This window comes from Manis pentadactyla, chromosome 15, assembly GCF_030020395.1.
Source record: "Manis pentadactyla isolate mManPen7 chromosome 15, mManPen7.hap1, whole genome shotgun sequence".
Classification (NCBI taxonomy): domain Eukaryota; kingdom Metazoa; phylum Chordata; class Mammalia; order Pholidota; family Manidae; genus Manis; species Manis pentadactyla.
Window position 1 is genome coordinate 4,383,976 of NC_080033.1, and position 15,888 is coordinate 4,399,863.

At 56.1% G+C, this 15,888-nt stretch overlaps 1 protein-coding gene across 2 annotated transcripts; it reads right to left on the reverse strand.

The window, feature by feature from the left end:
- Positions 1-86: 86 nt before the first annotated feature.
- On the reverse strand, positions 87-8,336 carry CEACAM16 (CEA cell adhesion molecule 16, tectorial membrane component). 2 transcript variants are annotated; one of them, XM_057492692.1, is made up of 7 exons: positions 7,983-8,336; positions 6,380-6,724; positions 5,797-6,072; positions 4,581-4,859; positions 4,394-4,475; positions 2,153-2,479; positions 87-287 (listed from the first exon to the last, which is right to left on the reverse strand). In XM_057492692.1, the coding sequence occupies exons 1-6, from the start codon at positions 8,017-8,019 to the stop codon at positions 2,182-2,184; spliced, it is 1,317 nt and encodes a 438-aa protein (XP_057348675.1). In that variant the 5' UTR covers positions 8,020-8,336; the 3' UTR covers positions 87-287; positions 2,153-2,181. The 2 variants fall into 2 exon arrangements, with proteins under 2 accessions (XP_057348675.1, XP_036741800.2); XM_036885905.2 differs by lacking the exon at positions 4,394-4,475 and having other exon boundaries at positions 7,983-8,331.
- Positions 8,337-15,888: the final 7,552 nt, after the last annotated feature.

Here is a 15,888-nt window from a genome sequence, read left to right on the forward strand (position 1 = left end):
TTCAGGTGGGAGAGGAAGCAACTTTGGCCACCGGGAAACGGCGGGGCTGGCGGTGGGGGAAGGAGAGGCTGACACATGGCGTGTGTTAACCAGGACATTTATGGCCTCTGCGGCTGACAACTCAGGGCAGGAGTAGGGCCCTGTCGATCCTAAGTCTAGTGTGGGAGGAGGAGAACGCAGACGGCTGTCCGGCGTCCGCCCTCTGCTCAGGGGAGACGGTGCCGGGGATGGTGCCAAGGGCTCTTCTCTCCGGAGGTCTCCATGGCCGCGCCGCCGCTACTCCGGGGCTGCAGGGAGCAGGGGGGCAGGGGGCAGAGGAGGCTGTGAGGGAGGCGGAGCACCAGGTCCCAGGACCCCCACCCCTCCTCCTGCCCCCACCCCCGCGGCCTCCCGGCAGCCCCACCCGCCCCACGCTCAGCCTGGGCCAGGTTCAGGGTCAGGAGGGCGGCTCTGGTCCTCATGCGAGGGAGGGAGGGTGACTGCGAGGAGAGAGACAAATGAAAAGGGATTCCGAGGCTCCTGGGGGTGGCTGCTGACACTGGACGCCATTCTCCCCCCAGCGCTGACCCAGGAAACCAGGGTTCCATGGATGAATGGATGAGGGGGGGTATCTAGGAGTATCTGGCAGTGACTGATTTCCTGACGCTGGAAGCTGCCAGTGTGAAGGGGGAGACATGACTCGGGGACACGCCTTCTGAGAGTGCCTGGTCTGATGGGGAGGCGGACTCCAGACTGGGGAAGGACCTAGTTCCCAGCTCCTGGTCTAACAGATGAAACTACAACCAGCCTCAGAGACACGGTTTCTCGGGCCTCTGGGGACGCCCACTCTGAGAGGTGGATCTGCTCCCTGCCTCTGGGAGTCCCCAGTCTGATGGGAGGCCCCAGTCTGATGGAGGAGACATGGTCCCTGCCTCTGGGTGCCCCAAGTCTGATGGGAGCCCCCGTCTGATGGAGGAGACCCGGTTCCTGCCTCTGGGTGCCCCAAGTCTGATGGGAGCCCCCGTCTGATGGAGGAGACCCGGTTCCTGCCTCTGGGAGCCCCCAGTCTGATGGGAGCCCCCAGTCTGATGGAAGAGACATAGTCCCTGCCTCTGGGAGCCCCCAGTCTGATGGGAGCCCCCAGTCTGATGGAGGAGACATGGTCCCTGCCTCTGGGAGCCCCCAGTCTGATGGGAGCCCCCAGTCTGATGGAGGAGACATGGTCCCTGCCTCTGGGAGCCCCCAGTCTGATGGGAGCCCCCAGTCTGATGGAGGAGACATGGTCCCTGCCTCTGGGAGCCCCAAGTCTGATGGGAGCCCCCAGTCTGATGGAGGATACATGGTCCCTGCCTCTGGGAGCCCCCAGTCTGATGGGAGCCCCCAGTCTGATGGAGGATACATGGTCCCTGCCTCTGAGAGCCCCCAGTCTGATTGGGGCCATGATCCAATTCCGTGGTCATGGAATTCCCAGTCTGACAGAAGAGACATTGCTCCTGACCACCAGGCACTCCCATTCTGGGAGAGGAGACACAATCCCCGCCGCCTAGAAGCCCCCACCCTAACAGAGGAGACCATCCCTATTTCAATTTGAGAGATAAATCCTCCCCCTCTGATGGTAGAAGTGCTGACCTGACTTTTACTGTAATACAGAGGATGAGACCTTATCTCCATTGTCTGGGATCTCCCAGTTTGAAGAGGGAGGCATGACCCACCCCTTGCTCTCTGCCTCAAGTCTGATGAGGGAGGTGAACCCCCATCATTCACCCATTTCCCCAATATGGTAGTAGGAGCGCTATTTCCTATGTTTTAGGGCCCACTTGCCTGCAGAAAAAAGGATGCCCTACCTTCAAACTATGTCCCTTCTCTTAAAACGTCCAGCGTGGTATACCTCTCACATGACAGAGAAGGCATAGAAGCCCCTTTTAGTAGCCCTCAGTCTGATGAAGGAGGCCTGCCTACTCCAGGCTAGGTCATTAGCTTGACAGAAGAGTCAGGAGTTCCATTTGGGGACCCCCCACCCCATCTCAGGTGAAAGAAGCAAGGCCCCCCTCAGTCCGATGGGAAGTCACGTCCACGTGTGATCTACATGTCCCAGCCTTATGGACATGGCGAAGGCCCATCTGGGAGCCCCTGTCTGGAAAGAGGGGCCCTCTCCTGTCTCCCGCACACTCACGGGCCACCTGCATCTCCACCTCCAGCGTCTCAGTCTTGCCCTGCAGTGTGACGGTCTTGAGTGTGTAGAGGCCGGCGTCCGTGAGGTTCAGCTTCTGCACCAGCAGCGAGCAGTTGGCAAAACCCACCTCCCGGCCCGTGTGCGCGGGGCCTGCGATCCAGTTCCCTGACGGCAGTTGGCTGAGCAGCCGGTTGGGCTCTGAGGCTGGCCCGCGGTACCAGGCATAGACCAGCAGGTCCTTGGGGTAGCCCTGCACAGTCAGGGTCACGTCCTGGCCCTCCGCTGGCTTGGGTGGCACAGGCACAATTGTCATGACGACTGCTGCCGCTGGGGAGAGAACGAGGGGGGCTGGGTCAGCTCGGCCTGCACTGGGCTTAGTGCCCCCTCCGGCCCCCAGAAGCTCATCTATGCCCCCCACAACTGGCTGGTGCTCCCCCATGTGGGGTGCTGGGAAGGAGACAGAGGAAGGAAGTGACTGGTGTGGTGGTGGACGTGGGTTTTGTGTCCCAACAACGCCTGCCAGGGAGCTGTGTCTTCCCCCATCAGACTGGGAGACCCCACTGAGGGGGGGGCCATCTCCTCCCATTAGACCAGGAATTTCCAGCCTTTGCGGGGACATCTCTCACACGGAACTAGAAGACCCTAGAATGTGGAATGAATGAATGTCTCCTCCATCAGATTGGAAATTCTCAAAATAGACAGGCTATGTCTCCTCCATCAGATTGGAAATTCTCAGACTATGGGGGCCTTGTCTCCCCCATCAGATAGCTGTGTACCCCAGTTTGTGTCTATTCTGTCAAATAAGAGACCTCAGAATTTAGGGGGCTGTAGTTTCCTGATCAGACTGAAAGATTCTAGAGGGTGGGAGGCCATATCTGCTCCACCAGATTGGAAATTCCAGTTACTGGGCTGGGGAATTCAGCAGTGGGATGGGGCCTGTCTATCCCATCAGACTGGACATTCATAGAAAGTTGGGGGGGTGCTGTACTCCCCCAGCAGATTGGGAGTACCCCAAAGGTGGAAACTGTGTCCCCGCCACCTGACCAGGAATTCTCAAAAATAAAGGATAAAGGGCCGTGTCTCCTCAAGACCGCATCTCCCCATCAGAGTACAAAATGTTCCCAGGTGTGGGCTGCGCCTCCTGCATCTGTACTGGCAGCTCACTGAGGCGGGAGCCATGCCCCCTCCATCACTCCACGGAAGTCCACGGAGTAGGAGGCTTTGCCTCTTCCCTCTGACTGGCAGTTCCTTGAATACGGAGGCCGTGCCTTCCTGTTCCTGGACCATCTCTCCAAGGACAGAGGCTATGTCCCCTCCATCAGGTCAGAGTCTCCCTCAGACGGGGGACAGGTGGTATCTCCTTTCCCTCTGTCTCTGCCCCGGCACCTGCCACGGTTCAGGGGGCGGCCCTTGGGGGCACTGTACCCACTCACCACACATACCTGTGCACCTTGGACACCCCCCGTCTCGGCCTGCATGGTCAGGGCTCGAGGCAGTGCCTGACGTCCCCTGGCCCACTCCCCTGTCTCTTGCCAAGGCCCCAGGTCGGTGGGGGGCAGGAGGCACACTTACCTCTGGGGCTGCCTTTTCTGTTTTGGGTGAAAGAGCATCTACCCTTTGGATGAGACCCAGCTTGTTAGTAGCAGGGGGAGGAGGGAGGGAAGGACAGCTTCCATTGTCTCTGAGGGCTGGTGGCCGCTCGGGAAGGAACCAAGGCAGGATCAGTGAGGCCCTCATGTTCAAAGCCACCATCCCCAGGGGATGAGAAAACATCCCCCGAGGATCCTGATGGTTTTGAAAACACCAGCTGTGTCTGCACTACCCCCGGCCCCCAGATCGGTTAAGGACAGAGGCAAGACAGTGAGTGCCTCATTGGCTGTGTTTTTCCATTTGCCAACAATTGGCTGTGATTTCCTGTGTGTGTGTGTGTGTGTGTGTGTGTGTGTGTGTGTGTGTGTGTGTGCTCACACTGCCCTCTGGGACTGATAACTGGGTGATCTAGTTGGCTGCAGAGAAGTTCCTCTGTCCAGGTGGCAGGGAGTGGGCCTAGCCCCTAGGCAGCTGTAGCAGATGGAATCTAGGGCGGGGGCATGCCCACAAAGGGACATTTGAACAGTTCCCTCTCTGCTGTTGCAGTGTGGCACATGTGGCCCATTTCCCACTCTGCCAGGCCTCAAGGAAAAGAGTCTGATGTGTCGTTTGTTTACCAGGTGACAAGGTATGGACTGTCTCCTTTGTCACCTGGATGGAGAGAGGTTCACTGATGCCTCTTCGTCACCTGGCCAGCAATGAATGGGTTGAGAGTCTCTCACTTTCCAATTGTCTGTTGGGCAAATGGTCACCTAATTGTTGGTGGAGCAATCAGACCTTCACAGTCCGACTGAGCCTCCGTGGGGATGGGGCAGTGGTCAGACTGGGGGCAACTCACCAGAGAGCTTGACCACCACTGAGGCCGATCCAGAAAGCAGGGTCCTGGGGTTCTTGGCAATACACGTGTACGTGCCCTCCCGGGCCGCTGTCATGCCACTGATGTTGAGGTGGTCTTGACCGTTCTTTAGGGTCTGCCCGTTGAAGGTCCACACATACTCGGCCTCTGGGCAGGACCGGGACACGCACCACAGGGTGAGGGACGTGTTGAAGTCAGCTTTGACGGTGCAGCCCGTGCGGGCGGTAGAATCCTGGAGGATGGCCACGCGTTCTGGGCCAACTGCGGGGGCAGGAGGGAGAGGGGAGGAGAGGTGGGCACCCCTGGCTTTCTGTCCACCAGGCTGTGCCCCTGGGAATATCTGGGCCTAGTGGACTTGAAAAGCTCTGGCCTTTTCGAATCCCACATGTCTCTAAACTTGCCCTAGGATCTTGAGAACCACTTTCCCTCTCAGGGGATCTGCGTTTTCTCTTCTGCAGAAAGAGAGTACTGGGCCAGACAAAATTTCAAGAAATTTTGTTTTGGAATCTATGTCTCCATTAAGAAAAAAAAAGAGGAAGTCAAAATGATTGATTTTTTGATAAGCCATTCTAAGAGTCTAGAATTCTAGGGCTCTAAAAGTGGATGTTTCTAAGGCTCTAGGACTCTAAGATTCTAGAAATCTAGGTTTCTAAGATTCTAAGGCTGGGTGGTTCTAAGATTTTAGAATTAGATTCTAAGATTTGAAGAATCTCTGCTTCTAGAGTTTCCAGCAGTCTCAGAGTCTAGAATTCAGTGCTTCTTAAATCCAGAATTTCCCAGATGCAGGATTCTAGGCTCTAAGTTTTTCTACACCACCGGCCCTCGCATACCTCAGTGATTTATTTCCCCTGGATTCCACACTGCATATCTGCTGCCCCTGGGAATGACTTCACACTTTGGTTATGTTTTTTATTTGATCTCTCCTCCCGTCCTACCACTCACTTCCCTCCTCCCTTTCAAAGCCGACCAGTCCTGTGCCCTTCCCTGTGGCTCTTGCTTCAAACTGAAGGATTAATCAAGTGCAAAGGTGGTCCTGAGTCCTTAGGAGATGGACCAAGTGCATTCATGTAAGAGGGATCCCTGGTCCCTAACCCCGGCTCATCACTCCCTGTGTGTCCTTGGGCCCCCCTTCCTGGCCTCCGTCTCCCCATCTATGAGGGCTGGACGCTGGGTATCTGGCGGGGCCAAGGGGACTCACAGTACACAGTCAGGTTGAAGGGCTTGCTGCGGCTGACACTGACCGGGTTCGAGACCTCACACTGGTAGGCTCCGGCCTCCTCCCTGCGGACGCCATGCCGGGTCAGCACCCGGCCATCGGGAGACAGGCCAAGGCGGATGTCGATGGGTAGGGCCCCGCCATTGAAGAACCAGCGGACCTTGGCGGGGCCGGGGCTGCTGCACATCAGGTGCAGGGTGTCTCGGCGCTCCACCAGTGCTGTGCTGTTGGTCATAACCTCAGGCTGGGCCAGGATCTCTAGGGGGCAAAAGACAGAGGGGGAGGGCCCCGGGCACTGCCTGCTCCCAGGCCTTACCCTCCCCAGGCAAGGGTCACGGTTGGATCCTGGAGGGGTCCCAGAGGGGCAGAGAATGGGACATGCAGCAGGGCTAATCCTGGAAGTCATCCTGAGGGAGGTGAACATTTTATGTTTGGGTTTGTTTTTTTTTTTGATGGTTTAAAAATTTTTTAGACTTATTTATTTATTTATCTATTTTTAAAGAGGGGATGGGAAGGAGGTGGGAAGGCCCAGCTGGGGTGGAGCGGGGTCCCGGGGGTGTCTCACCATAGACCTGCAGGTGTCCGAAGCCCACCTCCGTCTGAAGCTGCCTGTTGAGAGTCTGCAGGATGTAGGTGCCCGAGTGCCGGGCTGAGACGCCCTGGATGTCCAGGCTGCCGTCGGGGCGCACAGCCTCCCGCCCCGTGTGGGCTGGGCCAGGGGTCTCGTCACCCGTGCTTACTATGTAGCTGGCCACCAGGTAAGACAGGCTAAGTGTGGGCCCAGCATACCAGGTGTAGGCAAGCAGCTCTCCCGAAAGCCCATGGACAGCCAGCGTCACGTTGTCCCCCTCGGCTGGCTGGGCAGGCTTGGGGGTGACAGTGACCTCAGCCCCTGTGCTCAGGAACGTGGCTGAGGAAGAGGAGCCGGAGGGGTCGGATGAGGTGGCCGGACCACTCCTCCCGTTTGACGGAGCGGGAGACGTGGGCTCCTGGTCTACAGTAAGTGCTTAGTAAAGGCGAGCCAGAGGCAGGGTCTCCATCTTGGAGAAGAGGAGGGTTCTGAGGACAGAACTGGACGGACTGTGTCAAGGGTCTAGCACGAGGCACTCAACAAGTGCACAGCGTGTGCTCAGCCCGGTTGACCCCTGGATTTCCAGGGGCCCAAGGGTTTTCCCGCTGTGGGAGCCACTCCGCCAACTTGTACGAGATCAGGCTGGCTCCTCCAGCCCCCGAGTCCTGGTTCCCAGTCCAGTGCTCCTCCTCTGCCTCTCCAGGCTCCACCACAGCAGAAGGGAGGGACATGACCGATACCCTCCACCCTGGTCCTGCTCAGCCCAACAGATAAGCCCCAAACCCGACTAGCTGGTCAGGGCTGCTTGGGTTTGAATTGTGTGTGGCTGGCCACCCATTCTGGCCACACGCCAGACTGGGTGGCTGTGGCAGTTCTCACGTAAGAAGTACTTGCATGCCTGGCTTGGTTTCTGGTACTTTCCAGTCTGCTAGAGCATGGCTAGGAGGTGGGGCTCTCGGTCTAGCACTTAGCTCTGCCACTTTCTGGCTGTGTGACCCTGGCCAGTGGCTTCACCTCTCTGAGCCTCAGGTTTCTCATCTGTGAAGTGGTGGTGGGGGTCATGAGTGGGCCTCCCTCACAGGGTTTGTTAACACATGAAAAACATTTAGAGCAGCTCCAGGCACATAGCAAGCACTAGTAAATGCTTGTAAAAAAGTGCTCATTACAATGACCTTGAAGTGACCCTGCGAGGTAGGCCCAGTTCATAGATGAGGAAACTGAGGCTGAGAAGGGGAAGGCAACTGCCTCAAACCACATCCTCGGGGAGGGGCAGAGCTGCTGGTTAGAACTCACCGCAAGCTTCCACAGCTCAGTAAGGGTTTGCCACGTGGGTGGAGAGAGACGGTGGCTTCCTTGCCCTACCTTGGGCCCAGGTCTTAGAAATCTCTGAAGTCACTCGGCAAAGTCTCTGGGTGGCTGCCCCTGGCTGCCCCGCCCCACACTCGGAGGGGCAAACTGGACCTGAGCGAAGCCGAGCCGTCCTCCCTGCCCAGCATGCTGGGCTGCTGGCTCCCACCTCCACTCCTCTGGGCTGGGGTGCCCTCCCTTCCCCGAGGCCACGGTGGCTGAGGTTCTGGGGGACACCGCTGTTGCTCACCACTGAGAAGGAGCCAGCTGCACCCGGCCAGCGCCATCTTTCACCCCACACCCGGTCTTGAAGACGGCGGCGTTGGTGTTCCAGTGCTCGGAGGCCCTTCCTGGTTGGGGCTTGGCTCCGACTGGCGCAGGACCCAGGGAGGGTTTGGCGATATGGAGCTGGGGTAGATCACCTGAATTTGGAGGGATCGAGTCACCGAGGATCTGGGGCCCTGTTTGGGTACCAGAGTGGGTGGGGCAGGCACCGGCCAGGGGTCAGGACCCAGCCAGGCCTCCTGGGGCATCGCCTAACCTTCTTTGTACCAAAGACCTGGGTTTGGTACCAGCAGAAGAACCAGGTCGCCAGGGAGGAGAGAGGAGGGGCGGGGGAAGATTTTAGGACAGTTCTTACCCATGGCCCAGACCCTGGCCTCTCTGGTGAGTTTGAGGGTCACTGAGGAAGAAAACTCATCAAGTGTGACTTCTGTTTTCCCAGCCTCAGCTCTGTGTGACCTTTAGGTGTCATCTCAGGGGATGTCCTGTGCGGTGGGCACGGGTAGAACCCCCATTTGCAGATGGGGAAACTGAGGCCCTGGGCAGGGGCTCTGATGTGCCCAAGTTCCTGCAGGGAGAGGGGATTTGAACCCTGCTCTGTTTCCATAGCCACAGAAGGGAGGGAGGCTGGGAGGCTGTGCAATGTCTCTGGGGCTCTGCTTCTTGGTGCTGCCTGCCCAGGGCCTAGACATCCGCATTCTCTCCCTCCCTCTCTGGAGGCCTTGTTTTCCTGTATCTGGGGACTTTGAGGCCAGGAAGAGCCCAGGTTTGCCCGTGGCTCTGCTCTCACCAGAGTGGGACTAGGGGCAGCCCCTTGCCAGGTCTCCTCTTACTGCTCTGACAAACAGGGCTGGTGTCGACCCTGCTCAGGTTTGTTGAAAGTGGTGAGTGAAATGCTACATGTCAGAAATCTAGCTGGCACCTGGCAGAGCTGGGTCCCCAGCACCAGGCCTGGCTGGTATCACAGGTATTAAATGTGTGGGCCCCGCACCTAGCTCTGCTCTTCCCTGCTCCATGAGCCGGGGCAGGTTATGGTGCCTGCTGGGCCTCACCTTCCTCATCTGTATAATGGGCGTGACAGCACCCACCTCAGAGGGCTGTTGTGAGGAGTAAATGAGTAAACTTGCATGAAGTACTTATCACAATGTCTGCCTGGCACAAAGCAAATAGTCCATCATTCATTCATTTATTCAGCAAGTGTTGGATAAGCATCGACAGCCTGCTGGGCGCTGTATCTGCCAGGCAGGTGCAATCCCTGCCCTCGTGGGGCTGACAGTTGGGGACAAACAAGTAAAATGTGTATCAGATGGAGGTACGTGTTGTTGGGGAGAAAATAAAGGCAGGAAGGGGCTTTGGGACTTTCAGATTGGGGGTGGGGCGGGGACCCGAGGCCACAGGGACGTCTGGGGACCGACAGGCCCTCACAGATGCGTTATGACCGGTATCTCCCTGGCTGCTGGGTCCTGCTCCCCCTGAGGCCCCCGCAGCCTGCTCCTGGGCAGTCTCCATGCCTGCAGCTCACCTGTCCCGCTTTGCTCCTCCAGGACCGGGCGTCCTGAGCTGCCCTTGCAGGCGGGGGCTCTGACTGGGGGGTGTCAGTGACCTGGCGCCTCCTGTCTCCCCACCAACCCCCCTGTCCTGCCAGTGACCTCACCTCACCCTGTTCAGTCCTGGCGCGGCCCTGTCCCCCGAGCCCTGGGGCCTCATCCCAGTGCATTCAGGATGCCTCTCCTGCATGTCCCTGGGCACCTCTCGCTCGCCTTGTCCCAAACTGACCTAGGCGTCTTCCCCCAGCCCCGCCCCTCATCCCCGTCCTCTCATCACAGATGGCGCCACTGTCCACCCGTCACTGGGACACAGAGACCCAGGCCTCGCCCCTGACGTCTCCCCACGGCCCCAGCACACCACGCCCCATGGCCTGTGCCTCCTAAACCTCCCTTCTGGGGGCCCCTTTCTCTCCATCCCTGTGGCCTCTGCCCTGGTCCAGGTGCCTTGCTGCCCCTTGTCTGGTTCCCCTCCCCAACTCCTCCCGGTCTCTGGCCCTGGTCTCACCCCCTTCCGTGGTGCTCGGAGCCCGCATGGCTCCTCGGGACCCTCGGGAAAAAGCCCAGCTTCTCACGGAGGTTCGTGTGGCCCCTGCCGGCCTGCCCAGCCTCCTGGGAGAGCCCTTCCTTCCTTCTGGCAAGTCGCTGCTCCAGTTCTCCTGCCTCCCTTGAGTCCCCCGCACCCATCTTATTCCTGCTTGCTTCTGCTTTATTTCATCCCTCACCCAGCAAATCCTCTTCCTCCAGGAAGCCCTCCAGGACCATCAGGCTGGGTTAAATGCACCCTGGGATCCCCAACCCCAGCCCCGACCACCCTTATCTTCATGGTCAGGGGCTGGATCTGTCTCCCCCGCTGGACCGTGAGTCCTGGGAGGGCAGGGCCAGGCTGCCATGGTCACTGCCATGTCCCTGGCACGGCCAGGCACAGGGCTGGGCACACAGCAGGAGCTGAGAGTGTTCACGGAACCAGACACCAGGTGTGGATGACACGGAGGGGGGCCTGGGTTTCTGGCACTTTGCTGTCTGGCTCAGGAGTGTGACGAGGCTGAGGCTGGAGAAGACTGGGGCAGAGCTCAGCTTCCGTCCCCACTCCACCGTGCCTGCCTCCCACCCGCGGCATCACACCCACCCTTCTCTGTGTCCTTGGCCTTCCCCATTCACCCCCGGAACCCCCTCCCGCGCCCCTCTCTGGACCCTTGGTCCCATCGAGAGCTACGGTTTTTTGAGCAACAGCTGTGTGCCGGGCCCATTGCTGGGGAAAGTAGACCAGGCAGTTCTGGGCAGGCGCTGTGCCTCTGTGAAGCAGGTGGGTGACTGTGCCACAGGCCTCCCTGGGATTCCTCAGAGGGGAAAGGGAGACCAGGCCCATGGGGGGCTCAATGCTGGGCCTGCCCTGTGGGCTCTGGGTACATGGGCGCCATTGTCCATTCACCATTCCACAGATGTTTATTGAGCAGCTACCATGAGCCCAGCACTGGGCTAGGTACTGGGTTATAGTCATGAAAAGGACAGACATAAATGCCAGCCCCGTAGAGTTGACCTTTTGTCTGGTGACACAGTCAATAGACAAATAAACACAAACACATATCATTTTGTATCAGATGGAGATATTGCTATGGGGAAAAAGAGAGGAGGTGGCTGGGACCCTGATTTATGTAGGGCAGAAAGAAGATGTTGCAGGAGCCAATACTGCAGTAGCAACTCAATAAGGGAGGCATGTTGAATCTGGGGGAGGAGCATTCCAGGGAGGGGACACAGCAGGTGCAAAGGCCCTGTGGCAGAAATGTTTTGGTAAGTGTGAGGAAGAGGGAAGAGCCCAGTGAGGCCTGAGCAGAGTAATCGTGGGAGAGCAGAGAGGGAATGGGGGCAGATCCTGCAGGGCCTCATGGGCCTGGGAAGGATTTTGGCTTTTATGCTGAGACCAGAGCCACTAAGACTCTGAGCATGGGAAGGACGGGAGCTGACCTAGGTGTTAATAGGACCCTCTGGCTGTGTGGGCGCATGTGGGGAGCAAATGAGGGGCAGAGGGCAGATTCTGGGAGGCCGTGAGGAGGTGACAATGGTCGTCTACCTGACCTGTCCGTTAGCTTATCCAAACTGAGATGATCCCTGTGAAAGATCCACTCCAGATATTGAAGACTTATTGCTGACTAAAAAAAAAAAAAAGAAGAATGTAAAATAGCTCATTCATTTTTATAGTGACTCCACGTTGAGATGATAACATTTTGCATGTGTCAACTTAAGTAAATCCATGTCACCTGTTTTTTCTGCACTTTCCTTCATGCTCAGTCGTACACGTGACTCGTATCTATTGCAGGGCGTGCACTAGGCAGGAGGTGGTGCTGGCGGGTCACTGACACATTTTACTAAGGATACTGTTACCTATTCTGACATCCTCAGCTGTACCTGTCCTCTCATCCACCCCTCCCTTCCCAAGAACCCATTATGCAGACAAGGAAACTGAGGCCAGGGCCATCGCCTCAGAAGTTTGGAGCAGCAAGTCTTACCTTCTCCACATGGCAGCTGGGAAGAGCTTCTGTACCTGTCTCCCCCTGGGGCCAGAGCCACCCAGGGCCTCCTCCTTGTGGCTCCCTGCTGGGACCCCGTCCACCACTGCCTCAATCACTATTTGTTAGGTGAAAACAGTGGCCTAGGCCGGTTGGCACGACCCTTGTCCCACCCTCCTGGGGCAGGGACCTTGGAACTGAGGGATTGGCCACAGCTAATGGCGTAGGAAGGCTGAAGCCGGTTTCTGACACCCCCATCTAGCCCCTTTTCCCCCTGCTTATCTTGCAGGGCAAGGGTGAGGCTGAGGTTGCTGCAATATTTATTTATGGAGCTGACCTCTGGGTGTGGCTTCCTGTGTCGGCCTGGCAAGGTCTGGGCTTGGTCCTGGGGAGGCTGTTCTTGGGGAGAAAGGACCCCATGTGCCCTTCATTCCTCCACCTAGAAAGAGCCCCCAGACTACCATGCAGGCCAGACTGGGTGGATTAGAGGAGCAAGCCTCAGTCTTTGGCCCAGGCTGTTCCCTTTGCCTGGATATCCACTTCCCACCTCATTCACCTGGGTTTTTCCAAGTCATTTAATCACTAAACAAATATTTTTTGAGCACTGACTATATTTTTGTCTGTGCTGGGAACACAGGTGACATCCTTTCCCCTGTGGGGCTAATGCTGCGGGAGGGAGATGAGCAATCATCAAGACGCTGTTACAGCCTATCAAGTCAGGGAGATACTAGTACTATAAAAAAATAAAATAGGGCAAAAAGATAGGGAGGGACAGGGGCTGTTCTTTTAGCTAGGGGCAGTCAGGAAGGGCCTTTCTGAGGAGGGAATATTTGAACTGAGGCCTGAGAAGGCAACGGAAGGCAAGAGTGTTTTGGCAGAAGGCACAGCAAGTGCAAAGGCCCTGTGGCAGGAAGGTCTTTGGTGAGTGTGAGGACAGCAAGGAGCCTGGTGCTGGTGGTGGGAGGAGGTGTTTACAGAGGGAGCAGGGGACCCAGAGGGTAGGACTTTTGATGCAGGCTGGCCCAGGAGAGACAGTTAGGTCATGTAAGGCCCAGTAAGGGCAAGAGAGCCAATGAAGGACTCAGGGAAGGGTCTAGGTATGGGATGAGGCGCTGTCTGTAGAGGGCTGGGTTGGTAAGTGAGAGGGGCTGGGCTTTTCTGGAAGGTGGTGGAGGGCAGGAAGTGAAAGGAGTTAGGGATCTAAAGCGGGGACCCCTTAAGGTCCAGAAGGGCCTGGGAAGGGGCACAGGGCTAGGAGTCCTTCCTCTCTCTGAGCCTCATTTTGTCCATCACGAATATGGGAAGGGGTTGGACTTGGATTTAGAGTTACAGTTAAAAACAATTTAAAACTTTTTATTTTGGAAAAATTCCAAATTTCACACACTCAGCAAAAGTCCAGGGAACAACAATGTCTTCCGGCTCAGCTCACGCCAACCTCGTTTCCTCACCCCACCCACGCCCTCCTCCCGTGTTATACGAGAGCGAATTCCAGCCATCCTTATCATTTTACTCATGGATACTTAGCCTGTGCCTCGCAAAGATAAGAACTCATTAAAAAAAAAAACAGTGTCGTATTTTCCCTTACAAAGTGAATTAAATGAAGAATTCCATAATATTTCCAAATACCTAGTCAATGTTCAGATTTCCAATCATCTCATAAATGTCATTGTCTCTTTGTCAGCTTCACTGGGGCATCATTTTCTTTCTTTTCTTTTTTTTTTTCATTAAAGTATCATTGATAGACAATCTTACAATGGCTTCAAATACACAACACAGTGGTTCCACATTCACCCATATCACCAAGTCCGCCCCACATCCCACTGCAGTCACTGTCCATCGGCGTAACAAGATGCTATAGAGTCATTACTTGTCTTCTCCGTGCTGGACTGCCTTCCCCGTGACCTACCTATACTGTGATCTCCAAATATAGTGCCCCTTAATCCCCTTCTCCCTCCCTCCCCATCCAGCCTCCCCACCCATTTTCCTTTGGTAACCACTAGTCCCTTCTTGGAGTCTCTGAGTCTGCTGCTGTTTTGTTCCTTCAGTTTTTGCTTTGTTCTTATGCTCCACAGATGAATGAAATAATTTGATGCTTGTCTTTTTCTGCCTGGCTTATTTCACTGAGCACAATACTCTCTAGCTCCATCCATGTTCTTGCAAATGGCACTATTTCTTTTCTTTTTACGGCTGAATAATATTCCATTGTGTATAGGGACATCATTTCCATACCGTGAAATTCACCTTGCACCACCCGAATCTAGTTATAGAATACTTTTCTCACCCTGGAGTTTCCTCATGGCAGGACCTAAAAATGGCTCCATATTTTGAAATTTTTGCTTTGGCAATGGGATGCTTTCCTCAAACAATCTCCATGGAACCCCCACTGTGTACAGCAGATAGAAATACCTCAGTCTAAACTCATCCCCTGCCTCCCCAGGGGTAGGAAAAAGCCTGGCCCCCATCAGTGATGGAGAGAATGCCAGTCCGTCTAGACCACTGACCGTGCCAGACCCTTTCAGAGGGCAATGCACTTTGCACACAAAGGGGCTGCATTCCGGAGGGAAGGGTTTTTCCCCATGAATCATAATCATCCTTGATCCTGGCCCAGCCCACTTCCTTCCCCAGGCAGCCACTTCTTCATTTGTAAACCTTGGAGCTGCAGTCTGGGAATCAGGAATCATTGGTGTGGGGGACTCACAGGAAGGTGGCGGCGGTGGTGGGCAGGGGCCCCTGGTGGGCAGAGCCTGGGTGGGGCAGCGAAGGACCCGGGGCAGCGAAGGAGCCGGGGCACCTAGTTCCAGCCAAGGATGGTGTCTCTTCCTAACTGGGCCAAACACTTGTGCCTGAAATGCCCCCAAAGGTGATAGCTTCTTTGCATTAGGCGTTGTCTTCTCCTCGGGGCCCGCTTGTAGAAGGCAGACCCCTCTGCTTGGATGCACGGACCCCGACATTTCCATGGGCACAGATGACATCTGGGTCTTTCATCCTTCCAGCCTGGAAAAAGCAGATGGTACAGCCTGGGTGTTAGAAAACCTTTGGTTCCATCTTCAGTTTGTCCATTAACAACCTCTAATCTGATGTTTCTTAGCTTCAGTTTCCTTATCTTTAAAATATGGATAATCATAGTACTTTCCTCACAAAACTGTGAGGACAAAATAATTAATGTAGAGCATTTAGTGCAGTGCATGGCATACAGTAGGTGCTCAATAAGTGTCTGCTATGAATTCTCTCTGCATCAGGCTGCATGTTGCCTCCCCCACTAGGCGGCAAGCTCCCTAAGAGTAGGGGCTGATCTGGTGGATCTTCATGTCTCTGGTGCCCAGTTGAGTTCCTTCAACAGAGCTTGGTCTACAGTAGTTGCTCAATAAATGCTTGTCAGTGAATGGAGACTGCTAGGTACAGAAAGGGGAAGAGATAGATAATGAGAATCCATACACATACCTTCCTTGAGCCCCTGCCCTGTGCCTGCTCTGTGCTGGGTGGTGCTGGGACCCAAGGGTGACCAAGATAGCCCTGACCCTGCCCTCCCAGGGGGTTCCCTGCCCAGTAGGGAGACAAACCGGATCCCAGACAGTGACAATCCAGAGTGAGCAGGGCTGAGGTGGATGAACTCAGAAAGGGGACCTGACTCAACTTGATGGTCAGGGAGGGCTTCCTGGAGGAAGCAGTGTCTGAGCTGAGCCCTAGAGGATGAACGGGGTGGGGTGAGTAGAGTGGAGTGGTGGGCAAGCTCCAGGCAGAAGGAATAGAATGTCCAAGGGTCTGCCAGTTCAGTCTGGGGGACCATAGACCACAGGGTAGGGGTGAGGGGCAGGGATGCTCA

Coding starts and splice junctions, on each gene's coding strand:
- CEACAM16 (XM_057492692.1), bottom strand. CDS start 8,019: ATGGCGCTGGCCGGGTGCAGCTGGCTCCTTCTCAGTG. Junction 6,725..7,982: donor CAGCTGGCTCCTTCTCAGTG/GTGAGCAACAGC, acceptor CCTCTTCCTCAG/CCACGTTCCTGAGCACAGGG. Junction 4,476..4,580: donor AGTGGTGGTCAAGCTCTCTG/GTGAGTTGCCCC, acceptor TTTGCCCAACAG/ACAATTGGAAAGTGAGAGAC.